Source organism: Chenopodium quinoa, unplaced genomic scaffold (assembly GCF_001683475.1).
Source record: "Chenopodium quinoa cultivar QQ74 unplaced genomic scaffold, ASM168347v1, whole genome shotgun sequence".
Lineage (NCBI taxonomy): Eukaryota > Viridiplantae > Streptophyta > Magnoliopsida > Caryophyllales > Amaranthaceae > Chenopodium > Chenopodium quinoa.
Window position 1 is genome coordinate 2,831,926 of NW_018745617.1, and position 25,441 is coordinate 2,857,366.

General features: G+C 34.6%; 1 protein-coding gene across 1 annotated transcript; it reads left to right on the top strand.

The window, feature by feature from the left end:
* The first annotated feature begins 5,195 nt into the window (after nucleotides 1-5,195).
* LOC110716742 (dynamin-like protein ARC5) lies at nucleotides 5,196-25,036 on the top strand. The gene is made up of 18 exons (XM_021895375.1): nucleotides 5,196-5,660; nucleotides 6,865-7,029; nucleotides 7,104-7,226; nucleotides 7,446-7,667; nucleotides 8,288-8,421; nucleotides 8,506-8,598; nucleotides 9,694-9,757; nucleotides 11,360-11,408; nucleotides 11,518-11,600; nucleotides 11,934-12,091; nucleotides 17,828-17,888; nucleotides 20,840-20,902; nucleotides 21,035-21,135; nucleotides 22,708-22,765; nucleotides 23,347-23,416; nucleotides 23,529-23,770; nucleotides 24,487-24,648; nucleotides 24,737-25,036. Exons 1-18 carry the CDS (start codon nucleotides 5,316-5,318, stop codon nucleotides 24,794-24,796), a joined length of 2,253 nt encoding a protein of 750 aa, XP_021751067.1. The 5' UTR covers nucleotides 5,196-5,315; the 3' UTR covers nucleotides 24,797-25,036.
* Nucleotides 25,037-25,441: the final 405 nt, after the last annotated feature.

Genomic DNA, 25,441 nt, shown 5'->3' on the forward strand with positions numbered 1-25,441 from the left:
ATCATACTTGCTCATACGAAAGTTTAGTACTCAATCATTTATCATGAAAATTGTATCAAGACACTTGATTAACATAAGACAAACATTTCATGAGTTAGAATGTAAACAAAAGACTCCTAAATTCTAAATTAAGGAGTCTTCATTTAAAATTATTCTCCATTGTTGCACACATTGGAATTTCGCAAGGAGGATAACATCTACTTTCTCGAGATTCAAAACAGTGACAAAATTTGAAATTAAAAGAAAGAATTCAAATGTAGCAAGAATAGACAAAAAATTTGAACAACAATTAATTTTTCCCTTACTTGTTCTAATGAATGACCAATATTACTAGAATTAGCAAATTTCTTTGTTAAAACTATCAATGGTCAAAAAACGGTTTAAACACACTAGTTTAATCGTTTCCAAGATCCTATTTGTTATCATAATAAGACAAAACACGGGATTTATAGACCCATTTTAAGCAACATGAAAGGGTCTAATTATTGACAAAAGGCAAATCATCGAAGTCACCCAACACTGGGGGCTACAACATTCAAAAATGTAAAATGGGGGCTTATGAACCCGAAATATAACCAAGCTACACCAGTTCGATGATCTCTTCAAAAATTTCCTAAACTAACTAGTTTTGTGCAAATCTTGAAATCACAGTTTTATAAGTGAATAATAATAACCACCGGTTATTTTTATCATTGATAAAACTAATCTTGCAACTATATATATATATATATGAGTCGTAAGAACAAATTCATGCTATTATAAAAGTTCAAAATTTCATTTATAATTTTAATGCATAATTTTTGTTCTAAACACTTCAATTTACATTAAAATTAACAAGTATAGTCTATGTGAGCAAAAAAGAGAAATAAAGTTCAAGCACAAAGTCAAAATTAGAATGAACAAAAAAACACATATATGCTTGACATGCTCATACAGGATCAATACTTTATCACTTCACATGAAATTTGTTGCAATATATTGCTTAAACATGTCACAACGACAAACAAACAAATTCATGAAAACAGGTCAAATAAAAAAACCCCCAAATTCAAAATTTGGGGTTTAACGGTTTGAAAATCGCCCAAATTCAGCCAAGAATGAACAAATTATGGAAAATATGAATTAAGAGCGAGATTTAATTCCCTTAGCTTCGAAAATCGCAAGAAAACAAGCTTTCTAGAGATAGAAAGGTTCGAAAATGGCGAAAAGGGTGGCGAGAGAATGAGAAATGAAAATCGCGTTCAGCGATTTCTTTTTGCTGAATTAAATGCTGCGCGCAATTGAATCAGTTGCGCGTGACATACCAATGCAACTCAGAATGATACGCGCACCTGGGTAGCGCGACCCACTAAGTTGCGCGCGGATACTAGTCACTAAAATGTCCGGAATCTTGATTTTGATCTGTTTGATCATTTTTCAACGATTTTTGCTCGTTATTAGACGTAGTGGCGCGTAAATTATCAAAATCTTTTTAAATTGCTTTGCATATTGTAGTTTGTTTTCTTCTTTGTTAGTTTTTTGCATCATTCTTGCATGCACACCGTGCTTTGTACCCTTCCCCAAGCATACGTTTTGAACGTTTTTCGTAAGAGTGCCTTAAGACGTTTCGTGGTGGTACTTTACGTAAAAGCACCCATAGACAAGTTTGTCATTTTACTGTATTGATATTACAAATGTCCGAGTTTTCTTCTTTTTTTACGTCCGAAGCAAAAAGGAAGGCGTTTTCATGCAGCTAAAAATGCAAATGGCGTATCGTACGGCAAAAAATTGTACGGTGTAGGTGTTGCGTAAAATTTCACTCAGCCCAAGCTTTGCGAGATCCACCTCTCGGGACTAAAAGGTATAGAATTACTGTAGGCGTTAGCTCACGAGTCGACAGGCGCGCCGAACCTTCAGGAACAGGCACTTCTTGAATGGGAGCAAATACGGTAGTTAGTGCGCTTACTAACTTACCGTACAGTTAGGGTGTCGAATCCACCCCCTGTATAAAGAAGCGACGAGACAATGCCGCGCCTATGTAGTCACGTACCCCCAGTCCTGAGACACGTGTACTCATCTTGTGGACAAAACTGATGAGAGAGTTGCTGACTTTCTTCCCTCTCACTGAATTTGGATATATGCCTCCAGTCTTGAGACATGTATTTCTATCTTGTGGACGTCCGACTCGAATACCGGACCCAGCTCGAATACCGGACCATTTCGGCTCGAATACCAAAAACCCCTTTTTCATCTTTTACTTTGTTAAAGTCAGGCTAAAGTTTCAATGACATATCGAGGGCCTTTAGACCAACGATGACACGATTGAGAGGAAATCCCCCCCTTTTATTCTTTTAAAACCGATTTCTTCTCATGACCTGACATCATCCAGAATACTTTTACTTGTAAGAGCGTTCTACAATTGCAAAGGATCAATCTAGATTCTTTAGCGCGTTAAGACTAGGAAGGACTTTTTCTAGCCTTAATAGCTACTTGTTGTAAACACTTGGAGAACCAAGGATTGTTTCGACATCCTTAAACATTACTGAAAGATTCTCTATCCTTAGAGAACTTCGCAGAATGAGTCTCATATTTATTTCCTTGACTACTTTGATCATCGTCTATTCTAGACTCGATCAAAGTGGGGGCTAACTGCAGACATCTACTTTTGGCCTCCTGTCCCGACAGGAAGTGCAATGACGATAAATAAAATCGTCTTTGTGTTGGCAAAGTGAAGAATACTTATGGATAACTGGTTAAGCCACAAAACACAAAAGACTAGCCCAAATTAAAGAAAAGTCAAAACAAAGGTCCAATTAACTAAACTCGATCATAATTAGGCTTAAGCCCGTGCTTAAACCCTAATAATGACGGATTTAGGAGCACCTAGGTTAAAACTTAGTGCTGCCGCAGAAAAAGCCGCTCGCATCTCACAAAGTCGCGCTGGGCTGTCGCGCGCAACTATTTAAGTTGCGCGCGATACCCAGCGCAACTTTCAGAGCTGCGCTGCGAAAGATTTGTAATTATTCGGAAATTATACGGAAATATAAAATCGAATCTTACCATAAAGCCGCGCGCAAGACCAATAGTTGCGCTGCACATAGCAGCGCAACTCTATAACTTACGCTGGGTTGCCGCGCGCAACTTCATCTGTTGCGTGCGACACCTGCTGCGACAGGTTGCTCGAAACCCTAAACCTAATCATCCTCTATAAATACTACCTTAAATCGAGGCTTCAACAGTCTGAAATTAACCTAAAAACTCTAGCGAAATAACTTGTGAACTTGTGCAACCTAGCCCTCTTGTCCTAAACACTCACCCTTTCGATACTTTGTTACTACGGTGGAGGTTCCCCAACAAGAAGATGTCCATAAGTGTTCTAAACGGAGATTTAGCAAAGAGAAGTGGTAAATTCCCGAGCACTTAGTTAAATCACCTTTATTTTCTTGTTTAAAAGGACTTTAATTAATTAATTAGTGTTGATTGGTCATTTTAAAATAATTAATTAATCAATTCAACATAGTATCTTGCGTTAAATAAAGACTAGAATTGAATTAAATAATTGTTGGTTGATCACCTAAGCCAAGGCGAATCTTGTTTATTGTTCTTCCACGAATTTTATTAAATAAGAATAACGACTTTGCAATGTAATTCCTATGCGAATTAATGTTTGTAAATAAAATCAACTAACATAGTTTTAGGTATCACGTTGCATATATTGTTTGGTGTTGAAATTGCGAAAAAGGAAGAGCTAGTAGAGGTCGTACTAGGGCTAGGATGACGATTCCCCTCTAAAAGGAACGTTATATTAGTACCCTCGCTCCCGAACTCATTTCTGGTTTATAGACCAATTTGGGCATGGGTAAACTTATGATTTGTGCTAATTATTCCATGAACTCCACATGGAAGAAAGGCATGAACGAGGTTTATGAGTTTTTCCTAAAACTCATTGGCGACTCCTACTTGTTTCTTATAAAAAAGCGTGATGATAGAATCAATTCTAATTCAAGGTCCCCTAAATAGTAAGGAATTCAAATCCTACTACACCTTAACAAGTGTAAAGTCCTAGGCTTTTAAGCGGCCAAGGGCATTTAAGGTGAGTATTCCTTACGATGGGATCACCCTCCTTACAACATGCTTTGTTTTTATTTTTCTCTCTCTATCTATCTCTACTCTAAAATTTGCTTATGACTCCGCAATTAGAAAAGTGATACAATTAAAGAAAAACGGGAGGAATTTTAAAGGGAGGAATGTTAGGCATGTAAAAATACATAACAAGGGGTATTCATGTAACTATACATATGCACAAACGAGTGAATATTCTGGTATCATTGGATGATCAAATGGTACCACTGAATATACAATGATACTATATATGCACATAATGGTATTGTATATACATTCAGTTGTACAAAATTTATGCATAAATAGTTCCGCGGAGGATTCAATGATACCCTATAAAATTTCAGAGGAATAATCAACATGTGGTCCCTCATCACGTGATTTAATTCAACCAAAAAAATAGGCGGGGTCCACCAACAGACCTCTCTCTTCCTATGTCTCTCCTTTTTTTTCTCTCTCAACCATATGTTTTTAAAATATTTTAATCAATGTTATGTATTTATAAATGCATAATATTCCCCCATTTACAGTCTAGGGCTAAGCAAAACTACCCGAAAAATCGAAAACCCGAAAAATCGATCCGTGACTGCTCCGAAAATTAGGGTACCCGATCCGATAACCATAACGGTTTGGGTACCCATTCCGATAATTTGTTATCGGGTATGGTTATGGGTATCATTTTAAAATTAACGGTTACCCGATCCGATCCGATAAACATTTTTTTTTTTGTTTTTTTCCCTACTTAAATCTATTAATATAAATCTAAACTTTTACTTTACTTCATAATCATTTTATTATGATAAAGTTTTTAATTAGTTGTAAATTATATCATAATAACTACATAATTAAGTTTAATTATTATTATTGAATATCTTATTGGGTATCCGATAACCGATCCGAAAATCCGGGTACCCGAAATCTAGATACCTGAACTTACCAATTCCGATTATGGGTATCACTTTTAGTGATTTTGATTGTCGGGTATCCAAACCGTTAGTACTACGGGTACCCGTCTTTCTCGAAAAACGGAGGAAGTATTTAAAACTACAGACTACCACACGTTTACACGTGACGTGATACCTCCTTTTCCTAAATGAAGCCCTTTCCCTCAAAACAGGTTCAAAAAAGACAAAATCCAATATTTCGTATTCCTGCTACTCTGCTACAACACTCAAATTACTTTCACACAAAATTACAACCAAGCTTTTTGCGCAACAATGGAGGAAAAAGCAGCAGCACCAGGAGTCAAAGAGAGAGAAAAAATGGAGGAACAATGGAGATTATATGAAGCATTCAATGAACTTCATGGTTTAGCACAAGAATCCTCAACCCCATTTGAAGCTCCTGCAATTCTTGTTGTGGGTCATCAAACTGATGGAAAGAGTGCTTTGGTTGAAGCTTTAATGGGGTTTCAATTTAATCATGTTGGTGGTGGGACCAAAACTCGAAGACCCATTACTCTTCACATGAAGTATAACCCTGATTGTGAATCCCCTCTTTGTTTTCTTGTCAATGATTCTGATTCTGCTGTTGTTGATCAGAAGTCTCTTGAAGCAATTCAGGTTTATTTTGGTTGTTCATTGACTTATAATTTTGTAATGTGTTGGAATTTTGGATGGCGGTGTTTTATTGTTTATATTTTGATGAGGGTTTGTCTGTGATTGGATTTTAGTGGTGGCAATTTGGGTAAGTGGGTCGTGATTGTGTTTGGTTTCGTGTCGATTTCGGGTTGTTTAATGAATTATATCATAATTTTGAACATGGAACTGGGTGTTTCCATTTTTTAGGAGGGTTTGTGGATGGATGAGTTTAGTGCATGTGTTATTCATTTGGGTTTTTATTGCCTTTTGTAATGCAGTGAATTTTATGTTATAATGTACATGTTTGAAGCATAATTTCCTAAATGATTCTTATTTGTGATTGTATATGAGTTGCTTTAGTTTGGGGAGCATAATGAGAAGTTGCTTTGCCAGAAGGCTTGTTGTGTAATGCCAAACTTTTCTGATAGTACGAATCGCTATGCTGTTGACATATGTGTGGGAGAGTTTTCTAAAAGATATATATATATATATATATATATATATATATTTTTTTTTTGGCTTCAATATGAACAAATGCTAGTGCTGTTTATTGAGATTTTAATCTTAGTAAATGCAATATAGTTTTTGTCAAAATTTATTTTGCTTGCTGCCTGAAAGCTGCATTAACTTTTCTTCATTTGTTTTGTATTTCTTTCAAGAAACAATTTACGGAGTATTTTTTTCTGTAATATTTTGTCCTTTTGAAGAGTTTATAATTGTTTACCATGTTTTCATTTCATATGTAAGCTAGTGAAGAATATGTCTGGCTTTGACACATGTCAATCTTCACTCATGCGAGACACACCATTACCCATTTCAGTTCATACTTGATGATAGATTTTGGGGGGGATGGTATCGTGCTAATTGAAAGTATGGATATTGTTACTATGACGGGGATTAACTACTCTTGGTTGCTGTATCCTGCTTGTATATGATTGGGTTAAATCAATAGGACCCGGTTTAAGCTGTCTGTTTTCCAAAAGAAGCTATGGGATTGTGCGACTATGGGAGTCACTGCAACATTGAATTGCTGTTTCTATGATTTTTAGTTGTTACATACTTATATATGGCTGGCTACTGCCGACTAGAGTAGCAGTTGTTGCCCTGCATCTCAGACTGTAGGATCCTGGTTTGAGGTTTTGACATATTGGTCATATGAGTAGCTTAATTATTTTTACTTTTGCAGGCATTCATTGAAGCGGAGAACATGAGGCTGGAGAGTGAGCCATGCCAGTTCTCATCTAAAGAAATAATCATTAAAGTAGAATATAAGTACTGTCCGAACCTCACCATTATAGATACTCCAGGTCTCATTGCTCCAGCTCCAGCTCGAAAGATTCATTCGTTGCAGGTCCATCATCTGGCCAATAAGAGTTAGATCTCTGTATTTTCTTCAAATTGATTGGTGATGATGATCTTTGACAGGCTCAAGCTGCAGCTGTTGAGTCACTGGTTCGGGCTAAAATGCAGCACAAGGAGTACATAATATTATGCCTCGAAGACTGTAGTGATTGGAGCATTGCGACTACGAGAAGGGTAGTAATGCAAGTATGTATTAGAGGTTTTTTTTTTTTCTAGATAACTATTATTCATTTCTTAGCAAGATCTTGTTAATGGATATCTTTCTACATTAAAGTCTTGAAGAATATTAGTGCACTGTCAAACTGCTTGTGCACTGATATGGTTTTACATCATCCATGCGAAGTACTTGAACATAATTATTGATTCTGTACTGAATAATATTCTTTGATGATTAAATGCATACAGGTTGATTCAGAGCTTTCAAGGACTGTAATTGTATCAACAAAGCTTGATACAAAAATACCACAATTTGCACGTGCTTCTGATGTTGAAGTTTTCCTCTCTCCACCAGCTTGTACCCTAGATGGTTTCATATTGGGTGACTCTCCATTTTTCACATCAGTACCTTCTGGGAGAGTGGGTTCATCCCCTGATTCTGTTTACAGATTAAATGATGAGTTTAAGAAGGTTATTATTATTAAATTGTTATTTTTATTGTTACTATTACTGTTATTGTTATTATATTATTATTAATATTATTATCTTTTTTATTTTTTGTAAAACTTTTTCAGAATGTCTGCAAATGGTTTGATTTTTCTATCATTGCCTGTTGTGATATGTACAACTAAAAATGATTTTTCCCCATCCAATGATCCTGCCCTGGCACTTCTAAAGTTCTCACCTGCCAACATATAATGTTTTTTCCTCACATCAATGATCACTTCTCAAGCTGGTTCTGATTTGGAGTTTCATATTTAGTAGTGTACTGTTTAAGCAGGTCCAGAAAATTGTTTCATGTATATTAAATATTTTTGTTTATTAAATCTATTTACATATAGATCTGGTTTTTAATAGTTGACATTTAATTCTATACTTGTAAGTGTTTTGTATGAGCTATCCTTTATTAAGTTCCTAATTTGCCATTCATATTTTGGATGGTCCATGTGCTTTGGCCATGTTCTTGAACCAGCCAAGGTGCTTAACAAATTTCTTAGATTGTTCCACTGATTTTGGAGTGGAGTGGGGATGCATTCTTTTTAATAGCTCTGCTCACCTAATTTCAATGATTTGCTTACTAAACTGCACAGGCTATTAGCTTGAGAGAGGTGGAAGATATTTCTTGTTTGGAGGAGAAACTAGGAAGGACACTGTCAAAGCAAGAAAGGAGCAGAATAGGCATAAGTAGCTTGAGACTGTTTTTAGAAGAGTTGCTACAGAAGAGGTTAGTGATTTTATTGTTTAAACTCTAATCATATTATAGCTTTTAAATTTTATCATCTGGTGTCTGACATTAATCTGTATACAGGTACATAAATAGTGTTCCGTTGATTATTCCACTTCTTGAGAAAGAGCATCGAAATGCAACACGGCATTTGAATGAAATTGATGAAGAATTCAGGTTAGCAGTCAATACACGTCTTGTCATTACTTGTGCCTTGAGCAGTGATCTTAGGAAATTCATTTACTGGAAATCAGGAGTTGTTGTGCCTTCTATTGGCGTTTAACCATCTTCAAGTGGTGTAAAACTTCTGCTATTATTAAATTTTAAATTCTGTTACAGCTCCCTTAACTAGTTTAGTTTTTCTGAAGTTGCAACAATTATGTATCTGATTGGATAAATGTTTGTTTGTTATGTAATAGTGTTTTATTTTCCAATCTAATACATGTGCAAAGCTGTGACATGACCACACATCAACTATAGTAGACCCCCTTTGGCATAATAGCTACACCTTTCTCCTTTTTCCATAAAGTGAAGGGAGGAGTGCAGTATGATGATTTCCTAAGCGTGATCCATTAGCAATTTCCTAGTGCCTCAAGTTTCATATGAGGTTCCTGTGGAGGACAAGGTGAGAAGTATGTCTTAAAGTCATCATTGCTGTGTTATTGTTATCCAAGCACATTTAAACTTAGAGTTTGGATGAGACTTGTGCTGGTGGAATTGTTGTCTTTTCCTCACAGGAAAGATCCACCAGAGTCTTAGATTCTCAGAGTCTCAGCTATTTGTCATAAACCTAATACATAATACAGAGTGCTGCTATTTTGTGTTGTTTTGATGAACTACTATATGAATATAGCCTTATAGGTGGGAAGACTGACAAAGTGGTAGGTTATTGATGGCTACATGATGCACCCTTCCTCTTATTTCTGAGCTTGGAGGACTGACAGTTCTCTGCATAGGGGCAGCAAGATTTGAGCACACCTACAAAGCCCATTAAAATTGAACTAGAATGCGAGAAACATAGAGCTTTGAGGGTGATGCAGCTCTATTATGCTCAGTGCTCCTCTACAGCACCCTAATCTGCTATTAATGACATCCCTTTGCTCATCCTAGGAGGCTGGGACCTTCTGTTTTACTGTTCCTGTCATATTTCAATACAAATATGTGATTCTGTGCTATTTATATTCGTTTATGTACTCTAGCTGATCCAACATCTCATATTGGTTAATTCCTAATTTTTTTTAAAATTTTTTTTAATTTTTTTTTTGTATGCAGTATGTTGAATGAAGTAAATTTAAAGGAGAAAGGAAGGCACTTTCATGATCAGTTCCTTACTAAGGTTTTATGTTTATTCCGTTACTTAAACCTTCCCTAATTGGTTCATTATATGTATGACAGTATGAATACATTAACAACTCTGATCTGGACTTTTTGATTTGCAGGAGAAATGTGTAATTATGATAATTGTGTGATTAATTTTTAGTGTTATCATAATCAGTTTAAGACATAATATTTTGTATTAATAACAATGAGCAGTAAATTCTATTTCCTTCCGAGTTATCAGCCTTTACCATCCTTACCTTTAGTGTTCTCAGTAACTGTTTTATTCAGGCCTTTTAGAGTTAGAATAGTAAAAATATTGAAAGAGGAAAATTACGAAGCTCATGAATGATGGAGGAAAGTAATGATGAAGAGTTCGTTGTTTTTAGACATTTCTCTCGGATAGTGAATAGCCCCCTTTACTGCTTGCTGGTGTATTAGATGTTGGTTCATACTTGTTGCATGTCATATATTTAACCTTATGGCTTTTAGATACAGTAAGCTTCCAGAGTCATGCTTTTACAGTTCTGCCCTGCTTGAGTCATGATCTTTCCATCATTTTTAATTTGAGGCATATTTGTTGAAGCTTGAAATTAACTTGCAAATTTCTATGCTATACTTTTTCATGGTCTTGTTGCCTAATCTATTCTCACTCTTGATACCAAGAAAGTAATTCATTCCTCCAAGAGCTGTGATTTCAAACTGATTTATCCTGTTTCTCTTGAATGTTGTAATTATATCTGGTATCTTTTAGGAATATTGTGGTCAGCGTCAGCCACATAAGAGGATGAATAATAAACTTAAGTCCCTGACATATGACAGATTCACTAGGACTCCTCCTAAATCATTGTTGCTAATATTATTCATCAATTTTGACTATACCATTCTTTAGAGCCTGATCATGTTCATGTAAAGCTATTTTTTTTTATGACTATATCTTCTTTTTCTTTGACCCAACTTCTGGGGTTTTTTTTTTTGACATGAATGTCTTCTTTACGATTTTTATCGAGGAAAGAAAATTCTACATCTAGTTTATAAATTTTCCACTCTGCTACAATAGTGAGTATGCAGTATCTTGGCTCGATGCACGAGCAATATTTTTTTTCCATTTATTTTATTAATTACTAATATTTGTGAATATTCTCTAGTTGCTGTCTGTTTTTGTGCTTTTGAAACTATTTGGGTCGAGCTTTGTCTTAAATTTTTTTAAGCCATTGTCATTCTTTCTTGTTGCTTGTCTTGTACAACCTAGATGGTCCTTTCAATTATGCAGATTTCTTTCTCCATGCTATCTCTCTATTATTCTTCATGCTGGGAGGCTTGTTTGCCGCAACTTGTTTCATAAGTAACATGATAGCAAATCGTCATTGCTCAAGATTGATATCAGGATATTGAAATAGTGCTATGTATTTCTGGCAACCTTGAGCCTTTCAAGGCGGTAAATGTGAACCTTTGTTGTACACATGAGAGTGTAATTATCGAAGATGCTATCAGTACAATCTAAAGAATGTAGACCAGAATGATCAACTGGAGTTGGTGAAAGTGATTCTTGTTGAAAACTTGAAATGATTTAGTTGTCACATATCATCCAGTTTGATTGTTTTACATGTATGTTTTGCAGTTATCATTGCTATTGAAAGGATCCATTGTAGCCCCACCAGATAAGTTTGGTAAGTGATGTCTAAATATTATTCTTAAAAGAAAACTTATAAACCCAACAGCGACCTGTGCAAGGCATCATCTGAAGCTTCTGATTTGGTCATATTGTGCTGCTTTTAGGGGAGACACTCCAAGATGAGAGAGTGAATGGAGGTGCATTCACTGGTCCTGATGGTCTTCAGTTTCCGCCAAAGTTAATACCTGTAAGTTAAAAAAACTTGCATACCTATGATTTGGATTTGACTTTTTCATAGCTTTGCACGTTCCATGGAATTTCGAATAGTGTCACAGTTTCCGTAGATATGGTAATTATCTGATAATCAGAAGGCTGGAGAAAATAATAGAACTTAGTATTATTTCTTGCTGGATTGTTTTAGCTTCTAGCCTTCTATTTGCAGCTCAAGCAGCATACTAGGTCTGTTATTAGGTCTATTGGCAGCCTTTTGCTGAGAAATGAGCTTAGGATCTGTGCAATTCATTTTAGCTTCTTTGTGTTGATTGCCTTCATCCAGCTAAATAATTGAAGGTTTATATAGAATGCAGGAATGCGTCTCTATGGAGGTGCACAATATCATCGTGCTATGGCGGAATTCCGATTTGTGGTAGGAGGAACTAAATGTCCCCAAATCACACGTGAAGAAATTGTTAATGCCTGTGGGGTCGAAGATATTCATGATGGAACAAACTATTCAAGGTATTTATATTTTTCTTAAATTGCAAAACTGTATTATTTAAATGCAATGTTAACTTTGATTTTGACCACTTCTATTCTCAAATTATTTACGTTATTTACTTTCCTCCTTTAATAGAACAATCATGTTGGGAGTGCATTTTTATGATTTTATTTAAAATTGAAGACTTGAAGTCTATGTATCTCCTCCGGTTTAAATTGTGATGTTTTTCTTGGTTGTCATTTTTTTTTGTTTTCTTCCAACGTAGGCTATGTTTAGTTCACCCTTATTTTTACTTAATTTATATCACATCAGAAAAAATTAGATCAGATGAGAAAATTAAGTTTTGACATACTTAATCAGTTTATGTGCAATTTTATATCACTAGATATTTTTAAGTTTATTAAAAAAAAAATTATGAAAATTTATATTAATTAAATACTCATAATTACAAACTTAACAAGACCTCACTTGATGCATTTTTTCCTTATACATTAGCGTACATATAAGGTCAAAATTTAGTTAAATAAAACAATTAGATCAAATTAACAAAAATAAGGTGAACTAAACAGAACCTTAGTCTGTATACTTTGTGAAGGAGCTAGGATTGATTCATTCTTATTTAAGCAATATTTACTTTTCTGTAAATATCATACTAGATCAAAGTTAATTTTTTTTGGCAAAATTTATCAAAAAGAACCTTTGTGACCTGATTTCAAGTATAAATTGTAGAAAAGGACCTTGAACGACCAATCTCGGATTATGTTATCGAATTCTTGAGACATTATTATTGAAACATGAAATCCTTAATGGCTTGTTTGGAAACCATCATTTCATTTCAAATGATGGATTTGTCCCAAATAACCTGTTTGGGAATTATGAGAATTTGCATTTGGATTTGACTGAAATTCTAGCCTTCAATAATCAAGTTCAGTTTATAGAATTTGAAATTCAATATCAATTGATGGCATTTCAAATTCTTTAAACCATTCTCTACTTATCTTCCTCATTTTGATTTTCCTAATCATTGTAAAACGGTTGCCGACTACTCGATCTTTTGTCACCATTAATAATGGCTAACTTTCTCTCTCTTATCCACTATAAACGTTCTCCATCGCATCGGCAACCTTCATAGATGCCACCTTCACCTTCCAACAATGGCAACATAATCTCAAAATTCATAAACTAAAATCTGGAAAAAATTGAGTTTAACAAAAGGAGAAATCAAAAGACATGCATATCTAGGGACCTATTTTTTCCATAATTTTGGTCGATAATTTGGGATTTAGGATGAATAGTAGAGAAGGAAAGAGAATGGGAAGGGGAAATGTAAGGGAAGAGAGAGAAAATAGAGAAATGTAAGGGAAGAGTTAATTAAGTAGAGATGGTCATGCTAAGTAAACTTGAAATGATTTACTCGAAATTCCAAGTTTCCCAAACAGATAATTTGGAATTAAATGTAAGTAATTGAAATTACAGATTTCAAATTCCAGATTTGAAATTAAATACTTGAATCCAAACACTACATAAAGATTTTTGTTTCGTAATTATGCTAATCAAGACAATTTGGATGATTTTTATAAGCCAAAAAGGTCCAAAAATCGCGAAAACTAGTGCAGGATTTAGGCAAGTTGTATCGTGACATGCCATTACGTAACGCGCCACAGCACAAAACATCGTGTCACAATACAAGTATCGTGACATGGTACAAAGTACCGTACAACGATATACTACACCATGGCTCGACACTTATTTCCAGCTCCAAAACTCAATCTTCCTTTTTTTTGGATTTCTTTTTCTCAAAAATTTTCATTTCTTACCTTTCTTCCTTTTTTCATGGGTGTTATTAAACGTCACCCTCATTTTATATACTAACGCCCCCATTTTTACTTAAAGTGGACCATTTTGCCCCCCTCCTCCCCTTCCTTCTCATTCTCACCCAACCATCACTTTTGAATTCTCCATTAAAGGTGGCTTATGAGCTTTCATCCATTGAGCACATAATCATCCTAACACAGTAATACATTATACAAAATTCCCAAAATATCACAACAATCAATATGACAAAATTAACACATAACAACAAAATTATTCCTGCATTTCAATTCGCATTATATGATTGAAATATGGACTCTAGAAAGTAGAAATCTTTAAATAACAAAAACAAGTTAGGAGTTTAAAGTTTGTTCTAAATAATGTTCTTTGAAATTCTTGCTCCCATTGAACCATTTGTAAAAATTAGAGGTAGTGAAACTAAGTGGGGGTGCGAACTGCGGAGGAGTTTTTGATGGTGGCTGAAAAACGCCAAAAATTTTGATACCCTAAGGTGGAAACGCCTAGATATTTCGTAACCTACAAGCGAGAATGAAAAAAACTATGCGTATTCACCTGCTCGTTAAAATATATTTGGGCGTTTAAAAAAAACAACTTCGTGATGGTGGTGGTGATGGTGGCCTGTCGTCCTAGTGGCTGTTGGTGTTAGTGGTGGTGGTTGATGTGGAAATAGTGAGGGCGAAGGGGTTAGTGGTTGGTGTGGAGATGGTGGTGCTTCAATGGTGGAGTTAGTTGAGAAAGGGATCTGCATTGAAGGAGAAAGCTCGTAAGTCCACTTTAATGGAGGATGCTTCAATGGATGAGAAAGCTCATAAGCTTGCTTCGATGGAGGAGAAAGATCATAAGAAACTTAAAAGTTTCAATGGAGAGAATTCAGAGTTGCAATGAAATTGAGAGTGAAAATGAGAGGGGCAAAATGGTCTGATCAAATTAAAATGTGGGCATTAATATGTAAAATGAAGGCGGCGTTTAGCGTTCTACTTTTTCATATTTGGGGTAGTTTTTAAACTTTCCTCCCTAATTTCTTTTATTTATGGAGGATTTAAAAATTTCCTTCTTTAATTTCTTTTTAGGGAATTTTCAATTTAACAATTTCTTCATTTTAATTCTTTTATAGGAAGTTTTAAAGCTTGCTCCATTTTTTATTTCTTTTTTTCTCTTTGGGGAAGTTTAAAACTTGCTCCATTTTTTTTTCCTTTTCGGGAATATTTCAAAACCGTCTATCTGTGTTACTTGGACACGGAAAAATTGCCATCATACCCCGACACGGATCTGGGTATGAAATCCACTTGCTCTCAGGTGCGACAATGTCGTCTTGAAAAGGATTTTCATGGTAAAGATATAAGAAAAAAACACATACTTTAAGCTCCTTGTATACTTTTCCGCCGAGGGTTGCGCTATCCTCCATAATAGTCGAGCAGATCTTTCCGTCTTTGGCCAAATAAAAAGTTTTTTTTTTAATTTTATACAAATGGGGTAGGTTGGATACTTTTAACCTTGAATTTGACCTTTAAACTTGACCCCACCACTTCTTTAACCCCTTTACACAATCTATCCCACGTGACCCACCCATTCCCACTTACAAGTATTTAATTACTGCTCACATACAATACAAGTTTACTACTCCACACGGTAAAAGATAATCCGGCTTCCCCAATTTCCACACTACTAATCATCCATTTTCTTAAAAAAAGTTATTTCCATATGCCCGTATCCGTACCCGTGTCCCAAGTTAAGACGGTATCCCATGTCCTTAATATTTGAAAATTGACGTATCAGACACTCGGATCTGTAACAATATCGGATACCCCTACCCGTGTCAATGTAACATAGCCGTCCATACAATTTTATTCCATTTTTAGTGTATTTTCTTTTTCACAATTTTATTCCATTTTTGTTTTATTTTCTTTTTCGGAAGAAAGTCGGTACCTTTCACTTAGGATAAAAAATTACGGAATTTTTTTTGCATTGACTATACTAAACACAATCACACATAAACAATCACAGTTGCATACACTAATGCATACAATAAATGAGCAATAAATAAATAAACTTACATAATGTGAATCGAGTCAATAAAATATGAAGTATACAAGTAGTCATAGTCATAATCATAGTCAAGTGTCAAGTCATCACAGTACAAAGTGAAATCCCTCGGTCTTGAGAATGACTCCTGAGAATGACTCGGACGAGTTAGCAGCGAAGTAATACTTCTCGGACGTCGTCCGGCTATTACGACATGTCATCTGACGGCGCAACTTGACGAGATTGCACTTGCAAGTTGCAAGTGCCAGTGATGTTCAGTAGCTTCATCACGTTTTCACGAGGAAGCTATGAACAAAAGTATCAAGTCGGTAACATACAACGGTAAGTAAAACAAACATAACATCACTCGAAAAACATACCAGATCCATAATCTTTGGATAGGAATCCTAGGCGTGTCTATGGCCCTCTAGAGCCTCCAAAAGATGATCTTCAATCTACGTTGGGTCTAAGTTCGTCGTTGATGCCTCAACCACGGTGCATAATCCTTGGTAGCTGTTGTCTCAGCAGTTTGGAGTTGATGATACACAGTTTGCGGGTTGGTTAGGGCCCATCATTGCAGTGACTACTGATGGAGGTGTAGAATTGGGCGTGGACGCGACTCTACGCACTCGGATGATATAGGGGATCTTTGGTGTGTCACTTCCTCGTCTGAGTTAGGACTCAGATTTCATAGCTGTTAACTCGTTGAAGTCATTATGAGATTTTTTATCGAAGGATTTCATTTTTGTATTGTGATGACTTAGACACATGACTATGATTACTTGTACATTTTATTGACTCGATTCACATTATGTACGTTCATTAATTTATTGTTCATTTATCGTATGCATTAGTGTTTGCAAATGTGACTATTTGTGTGTGATTGTGTATAGTTAACGCAAAAAATTTCTGTATTTTTTATCATAAGTGGAGGGGTTTTTTTTATTTATTTTTTTATAAGAATAAGTGGAGGGTTTTGACTTTCTCTTGAAAAAGAAAAAACATTAAAAAAAAAAAAGTGGAATAAAATTGTATGGACAATTTTGAAATTTCCTAAAGGAAAAACAAAAAAAATGGAGCAAGTTTTGAAAATTCCCCAAAGAGAGAGAGAGAAAAAAAAAAAAAAAAAAAAAAAAAAGAGAGGAAGTAAAAAGTGGTGCAAGTTTTGAAACTTCCCTAAAAAGAAATAAAAAAGAGGAAAGTGCTAAATTGAAAATTCCCCAAAAAGAAAAAAAAAATAAAAATAAAGAAGGAGATATAAAAATTCCTCATAAATAAAAGGAGGAAAGTTTTAAAACTTCCCTAAAATTTTTTTAAAATAAAGGAAGAAGGAAAATAAATGAATTTTTTTCAGAAAAAGAAATACGAAAAAATAAGGGAAGATTGAGTTTTTGAGTAAGAAAGAAGTGTTGTAGTGTATTGTACCATTGTACGGTACTTTGGTAGGACCTTTTGGTAGATTCCAAGCATTAACTTCATCTTTATTATATTTACTTGTACGCGTCCTGCCTTCGTTATAAAAAGCACACCCAAAACGACCTTAGGTCTTGGGCAAAACTAGCCGGCAATAAAAATACCTCTGAAGAGCTAAGTGAAGTGAGCTATAACATGCACAAAGAGGCATGCATGTTCAGCTGCCTTCGTCACAATAGTGCATGGTAGAATACCTTCTGCGGCCTCGAATAAGGTGAAGATATTAGGGCCTAAAAGTTGGTATTGGGTGGTCTATATTTGTATTGGAATCTTTACAAGTGTATGCTCTGCTTCTTTGATAATTATTTCAAGTTTGCATAAAAATAGCACATATATAGCATAACTATTAACAGCTGCACATGGTGTTGCATGTAACAGAATGAGGTTGTGTGTTCATCACGATTTGTTTATGCTTAACCCCTTTACAGGACAGCTTGCGTGATAGCTGTTTCCAAGGCTCGTGACACTTTTGAACCTTTTCTTCATCAGGTAAATGCTAATTATAATTTAGAATGTTTCTAGTGCTGTGATGTAAAAGTTCATTTTGCCTCAAGGGAGGAGATAACTGGAAAAGCATCTGGTGGGGCTTCTTTAAAAAAAAAAAAAAAAAAAAAAAGAGGGGGGGGGGGTGTGCTTATAAGGTTTTTCCCTTTGTCCTGTGAATTTTATAAAATATTCTTATGTTAGCTAGCAATTCCAACAAATTTCTAGCAAACGAGGAGTGAAATAGAGGATTAGAAAATTAAAATCTACCAAATCTATAATTTCTCAATCCAAGTAAATCTATTTCTATAATAGTATTCAATCCAGATTAGAGCGGAAATTTTCGAAGTAATGATTTATGATTAATAGGGCCCCCTTTATTTTTGTTTCTAGTAATACAGTACAATGAATTTGTGGGACTGATGCGCGAGTGAAAAGTGGAGTTAGAAAATAAGTAAATGAGACTAAAAGTTGCATAAGAAAATGTTCTATATAGATCAATAACAGGTAATATGCCTGTTTTAAAAAAAAAAAAAAAAAAAAAAAAAGCCAGGTAATGTGTAATGGATTGATGTGTATTGTGGTGGCAGTGTGGCACCTAGACACATAGAAGAGTCCCCAGCATGATTTGCAGGCTTTCATTTTATTCATGCGTATCTTTAAAAATTTTGATTTTTTTATTTATTTATTCCTAGTTCTATCTACAGTAAACGTGTTAAAACCGATTTAGGTTTTGAGGAAAAGAGATGTCTTGATTGTTTTATGTTTATTTGTTATAAGAAAATAATTTTCATTGAATGCCCATTAAAAAAAAAAAAAAACCAAGTACACAAACTTGAGCAGTAGAACTTGACCACTAATACTAGCAAAATGAAAACTGAACTTAGCTCACAAAACAACAGAATTGAACACCACTACCCAATGAGAGACTACATTTACCAATTGTTTCCATGAGAAGTAACCAAAAAAAGACTCCTTAGTCCTTACCATGGAAAATCATTTTATGCTTGTCAATTTTAAAGCACCCCCATAATGGGGAAATAAAAAAATAAAAAAATAAATAAAAATGTGCCACAAATCATTATACCGTTTTGCATTATTAACTCCATAGTCCAGCTAATATAAATAGGATTAATCCAGTGTATCCCAACCAAATCAAATAGCCTATTCATTGCAAACAATGTAAATACAATTAGCTCCCTATCCGTAGTCTTGGTGCCCCATACATTCTGTACCCAAATAAAATCTATCACCTACTTTGGGATCTTAGCTATGGAAGATTGACAATATTGTGTTTCTTGATGGTGGTGGTGAAATGAAAGACAAATAGAAGATCCTATAAAATTAGCCATCCATAGTCTCATATCTTATCTATACATGTCTGTTAAAGAAACAGATTAAAAATTCATAACAAGATATTAAGCTTCACCTACACCACATTTTGGATATTCTAGGAAACTTCATCACTCTTTCTTACCCAAAAGAAAGATTTAGGCATATGATGTCTAGTGGACTATCTGCAAAGGGAATGCAAAAGGATATGAATCTCCGTCCTTGCAAATAATGCTCCTAATGAACAATGAGCTACATCACCCATCTTTTGTAATTTAAATGACCACTTAGGATTTTAAGTTCGACTCCTTATGGTTATAGGGCAACTATCTATTACAAGCTAACGACTCAAATCTCAAGTTCTTTAATGTGAGAACCCCAACTGTACTTGACCTACTACGCTTCCAATTCTCTCTTTCAATACAAAGCTTGCTCAAAGCCTATTAAGAGTTCACTCAAACTTTCAACCCCAAAATACAACTTTTTAGAAAGATACTTTATGTATGATAAAAAACAAATAAGATTAAGACTTATGTGGAACTGACACATAAATACTTAGAGTTTAAAAGTTTTATAGGAGTAAAACAAGGCATAAACAACATTGTAGGTTGAGGAGAATTCTAGATTTTGTTTAACGCAACACAAAATGTCTTTAGCCAATTCTAAATGGCCCAAGATTATTATAATGCACCGCATAGTTATAATGTAGAATATTCCCATCTCAACGATCATAAAATAATTGAACGACCTAACATAGGAAGTATATCTTAAATAGATAAGTAGCTGGTCTATTATGAAGAAATTTTGAATTACCTTGACATTTTAATTGACATGTCACCCCTTTGTTGTAAATTGAATGTTTAATGTCTCAGCTACTAAGATGGCAAGATCAATTTGTTGTAAATTGAAACATTGTCTAGTAGGCATGAGTTGTTAAGTGGTAGCAATACATACGTATTCATAGAAGCATAAATGGGCTATTGTGAAAAAGTTTTATAAGACAAAATTTGGTGATTGAGTGTAAGAGTATTGATATCACAATCATATCATGTTTTATCATCGAAGGATCATGGTTGATTTGCTATAGCTAATGTTATAAGGGTATGGATTGCATTATGAGCCTTTTCGACGACAACATTAAATGGTCAAACTGCATGATGTGTTGTTCATTCTTTATATTGCTTGATTAACTGTTGATTTATTGTTGATAATTTTGTGGAGATTGTCTCATTTTTTTTATCGGCCATCTATATATTCTGTTGTATCCTACTCCCTCTGCATTTTATTACTTGATCCACTTTCCTTTTGCGGCCGTATTTTACTAATTGCTCCATTTCCTTTTTTGGAAACCTTTCACAGTATTTTACTAATTTTTTCTTTTTAATGGACCCCCCAACTATGATACTTTAACGTTTCCATATTCCTTCTCTTCTCAACTATCATACTTTATTCTTCCTTCATATTTTGTTACTCTCTACTATTTCTCCTTAAACTCCGTGCATTGAGAAATGGAGTAAGTAATAAAGTATGGAGGGAGTATTACACTAGGATTGGTAGACTTTGCTTTTAAATAAGATTAGTTTTTGATCTCTTAGATCTCAAGTAAATTATTTTTTTTCTTGCAGTTGGGCCATAGGCTCTTGCACATTCTCAAGAGATTGCTTCCTATATGTATCTATCTTCTACAGGTATCGTCTCTCTGATGTAATTATGTAATGGTTTATAATGCTCTAGCAATTTTGTCTTGATGAGTCGTGTGTGTTTTTTTTTCTCTTTTTCATTTGTAGCACCAATAGGATTAATGGAACTTCACTTTGCAGAAAGATGGTGAATATTTAAGCCGCAATGATGTATTTCTGGGTCGTGTTGATTCAGCCTTCAACAATTTTGCAGAATCAACTGAAAGATCATGCCGAGAAAAGTAAGCATCCATTTGTGTTTTAAACCCAATAATACAATATTAATGGCTAGTTCTTTTTCTCTCATTTGAGATCTTTAAGACAATGGTCTAATATATTGTTTCAGACTTTCGGACATACCTTTTGTCCTCTGTTTCTTCTTCCTACTTTTGCTTATCCCCTAGTTGGTAGGGCCACACTGGTTTTTTGTTTTCGTTGTTTAGTAAATTGAATTACAAAGGGAATAGATGTTGCGAAGTATATCAAGGCTGAGAACTGTGAATTAGGCGTCGATGGATATTTTTATTTTGTGTCACCTCTAGTCCTGGGAGAAAGTGTTGACACTTGATTAGGTTGCAACTTCGTTGCTGTTGTTCTGAGCAAAAATGAAACAGTATCGCTGTCATTGTAGTTAGAAGAAATATAATTTCACTATGATGTCATAGTAGTTGCATGTTTATTCAACTTTGTGGTTTTACGTTTTTCTCTCTGAATCTAGCCTCTAGTTAGGACTACATAATTTTAATGTTAAAGATATTGTGTGTATTGGCCTTGACTTTGCAATACCTGCAAGGCTCCAAAATAATGGTTAGTTCCTCTGTTTTTTTTTTCAAGTGCCCTACTTCCCAAAAGTGGCCATTTTTTTAAGTGCCCTATTTTCAAATTTAGAAACCTACTCACGTTATGTATTATTTCTCTCTCTTTCTTTTGACCCCGCTATCATTTTATAATATATCTCTCTCTCTCACACACACATTACCCAGTGGTCGCCCATTCATATTTTTTATCTTACATTTCAAAATGATTTATTCCTTAACACACTTAAAATTATATATTACTTTACTCTTTTGTCTAAAACTCCGCACACACCACAATGGGGCACTTGAAAAAACAGCGGGAGTAATATTTATCAATTATTTAAAATTTGGTTTCTTGGTGGGCAATTCTTGGGTTTTTGAAGATCTTATGCATAAAAATGGCTTTAGCTTTAATTAGTTGAGAAACCTCTTTTAATGTTCTTGTGTGTCTTTTCATTTGATTGATGACCTACTTCCTCTGTTTTTTCATACATGCATTGTTTTGATATTTCGCTTGCCAACGCGCAAATTTGACCCTTAGTAACTAAATTGAGATTAATCAAACAGTAACTAAATTGAAATGTGGTCAAATTTAGTATATGAATAGCTTAAAAAGTCAAAAAGATGCATGAAGGAGTAAGTATGCATTAACATTCAAGGCATCATACTTAGTTTCTCAATCTGCTATAGTAATTACCATGATGAAGTTTGTGTAGCCTCAATCAAGAAATTGACTTGACACTCATGCTGAGTTTTCACCAATATTCCCCCCCTTTTTGGAAATCTATTTAAATTAAAATTGTTTTGAGGGTCAATGTACTAGCATCTATGCTTCTGAGCTGTTAAATTAATTGGAGAAATGTGAAATTTATGGTCATCTCCTGTCAAATTTGATGATGATATAACTCTCCTAAGAATAACATGTGTGCTCATGTGCATGTTAGCTGTTTAATGCTAGTGCATAGTAAACCAATATCACCAAAGTCTTATTTTTGCTTAATTTTCTGTTGTCAATAGGTGTATGGAAGATCTGGTGAGCACAACCCGCTATGTTTCTTGGTCTCTTCATAACAAGGTAATATGATCATGAACTAGTATTTTTGTGTTCTGCAGAAACAGACTCCAATTTTAATAGTTGTTGAATTAAATTAATCTAAATGCTTCAGATGGAGTAGAACACATAGTCAAATTGTTGAAATGTGTCACACGGTTGATTGTTACAAAGAACTTCGATAATTAACGTGTAGTATGTGGTTATAGATTATTACAAAGTTCAGATAGAAACTTTTGGTCTGACTTGTTTTAGCATTGAAGAAATTAATTTATTGATTTTATTCTTTATAATGTGGTGTTTTTATTGCTGGATTAGGCTCATAGTTTCACATATATGATGCCATACTTGTAAGCATTGTCTCTTACTTCTGTCATCCCATTTCTTGAGAGAACATATCCAACGTAATGAAAGGAGTTGATCAAGTTAAATACAAAGTCTACCAATGAATTTATCTATTGTACAGAGCTCTTCAAGTTACAGTGATTAGTGTTGAAGGATTTTTTTTTTTTTTTTTTTTTTTTTTTTTTTTTTTTTTTTTTTTTTTCACAAGCTGCTCCTAGGTTTTATTGTCAATTCATGAGATTTTTAAATCTTGGCTGCAGAATCGGGCTGGTTTACGTCATTTTCTGGATTCTTTTGGTGCAAGTGCGACAGATGCTTCCGTTCTTGGTGGTAATTAGTGTAATCCTGGTTTGAAGTTTCCAGGAATTCTGGCTCTCCTACTGGTGATTCATTTTAGGTTTGACTCCCTTATTGAAGACCTATTCTCTTAATTTTTCTCTAGATTCAACACCAAAAGAAAAGCCAGAGAACTCTCCCAAACTGGCAGCAAAATCAAGTCACTTGCCCTCAGGTATGGACTCCAATGGGTCTGCCCAGCTCACAGAAACAAGATTGGCTGACCTGCTGGATAACACCCTTTGGAACCGGAGACTTGCTCCTTCATCTGAGAGAATTGTCTATGCTCTAGTACAGCAAATATTTCACGGGATAAAAGAGTACTTTTTGGCATCTGCAGAGTTAAAGGTTTGTGTCCTTTTTCAACATTCTCATATCATCTTATTGCACCTTTTTAATTTTCTCTCTTTTTCTAATAGAAGGTGGGATATTTACCCTTTCCTATCAACAGATAAGAGTCTCATGACTATTATGGTTTTATAGTATTAAGCATTTTACCAAAAAGGTACCCTATAATTATTGATTATATGAATTTCATTGGAAAGAAATTTCACATGAAAATGGTAAACTGTTGTATTTGGGCCTATTTTCACTTGATTTTTACTTGATGAAGTTTATTTTTACTGTTTATAGATAAAAACTGATATTTGTCATTTTCTAATGTTTTTATTCAATTACGTGACTGAAAACTAATGTTTGCTGATTAGAAAACCTTTAACTGAAGACTAGTATTGCAAAAAAGAAAAACAGAGCCTTGCCTTACAATCTTTAAATTGCCCATAGATGAACATGTGTAATAATAATTTCTTAACTTTGGACTCAAATTTAGGTTGACAGAAATTTGATTTTCTGTATTTAAGATGATAAAAAAGAAGGAATATGATATTTGTGTTTGAAATGATTGTATAACTCTTCTAATGAATTATACTGATGCGTTCATGGTGCAGTATAACCTTAACACAACTGCAAATTTATGGCTTGGCATTTTCCTAAACGAACCTCACTTTAATTTAAACCAAACTGCACCAATCTGAATAAACTGACAAGCTGCTCTGCATTTGTAGTTCAACTGCTTTTTGTTAATGCCAATAGTAGACAAGCTACCTGAACGTTTGCGTGAAGACCTGTCTAAGTTTGAAGATAATGTTGATAGCATGTTTGACGTTGCTAGTTTGAGAAGCTCTTTGGACCAGCGCAAACGGGACATGGAGATTGAACTGAAACGAGTAACACCTAAAGCTTTTTTGTGATTATTCTGGTCTTGCCATTTGGATTTTTGATAAGCTGATGAAGTTGTTCTGTTTTGTGATGCAGATTCAGAAGCTTAAAGACAAATTTAAACAACTTCACACGCAGCTGTACCGCGAAACATAGTCTGAGTCATAGATTTCTATTGATGCAATTATTCTTTGGTGCTCAAATGCAGATGCACGGTCTTTAAAGTTGTACTGAAATGCCATGGTAGTGACCATCGTAGTGTTCTGATTCCTTGCTTGATTGAAAAGAGTGACTAAATGATCGAAAAAGCTTAGTATGTCCTGAGATATTTGTGATATTATCTCTTAAATAAATATGACATTAATAACTAACAAGTAAGGATTTTCACCCAAGTAAGGATTTTCCCTATGAAAGTACACGTAGTTGGTATTGAAACCAAATCTCAAGGCTACAAGGTTTAATCTCATTGAGCGAGTTTAACCCGGTAAAGCGAGGCTTCTAATTGGTTTGATTGCAAATTTGACCTTCCACATACATGCATTACATTTGTTCTAAGGGTCTGTTCTCTTACGTTGAAATTCAGTTCAGTTCAGCTCAGCTCAGTTCAGTTCAGTTCATCTTAGCTCAGCTCAGTTCAGCTTAGTTCAGTTTAGCTTAGTTCAGTTCAGTTCAGCTCCTAATTTCCTTCTCTTATAAAATATTCAGTTCAGTCAATGAGAACAGACCCTAAGTAAAAGAAACAAGATTATTAGTCATTTCATGTTAAGATGTATAAAAAAAAAACTTAGAATCCAGCTTAGA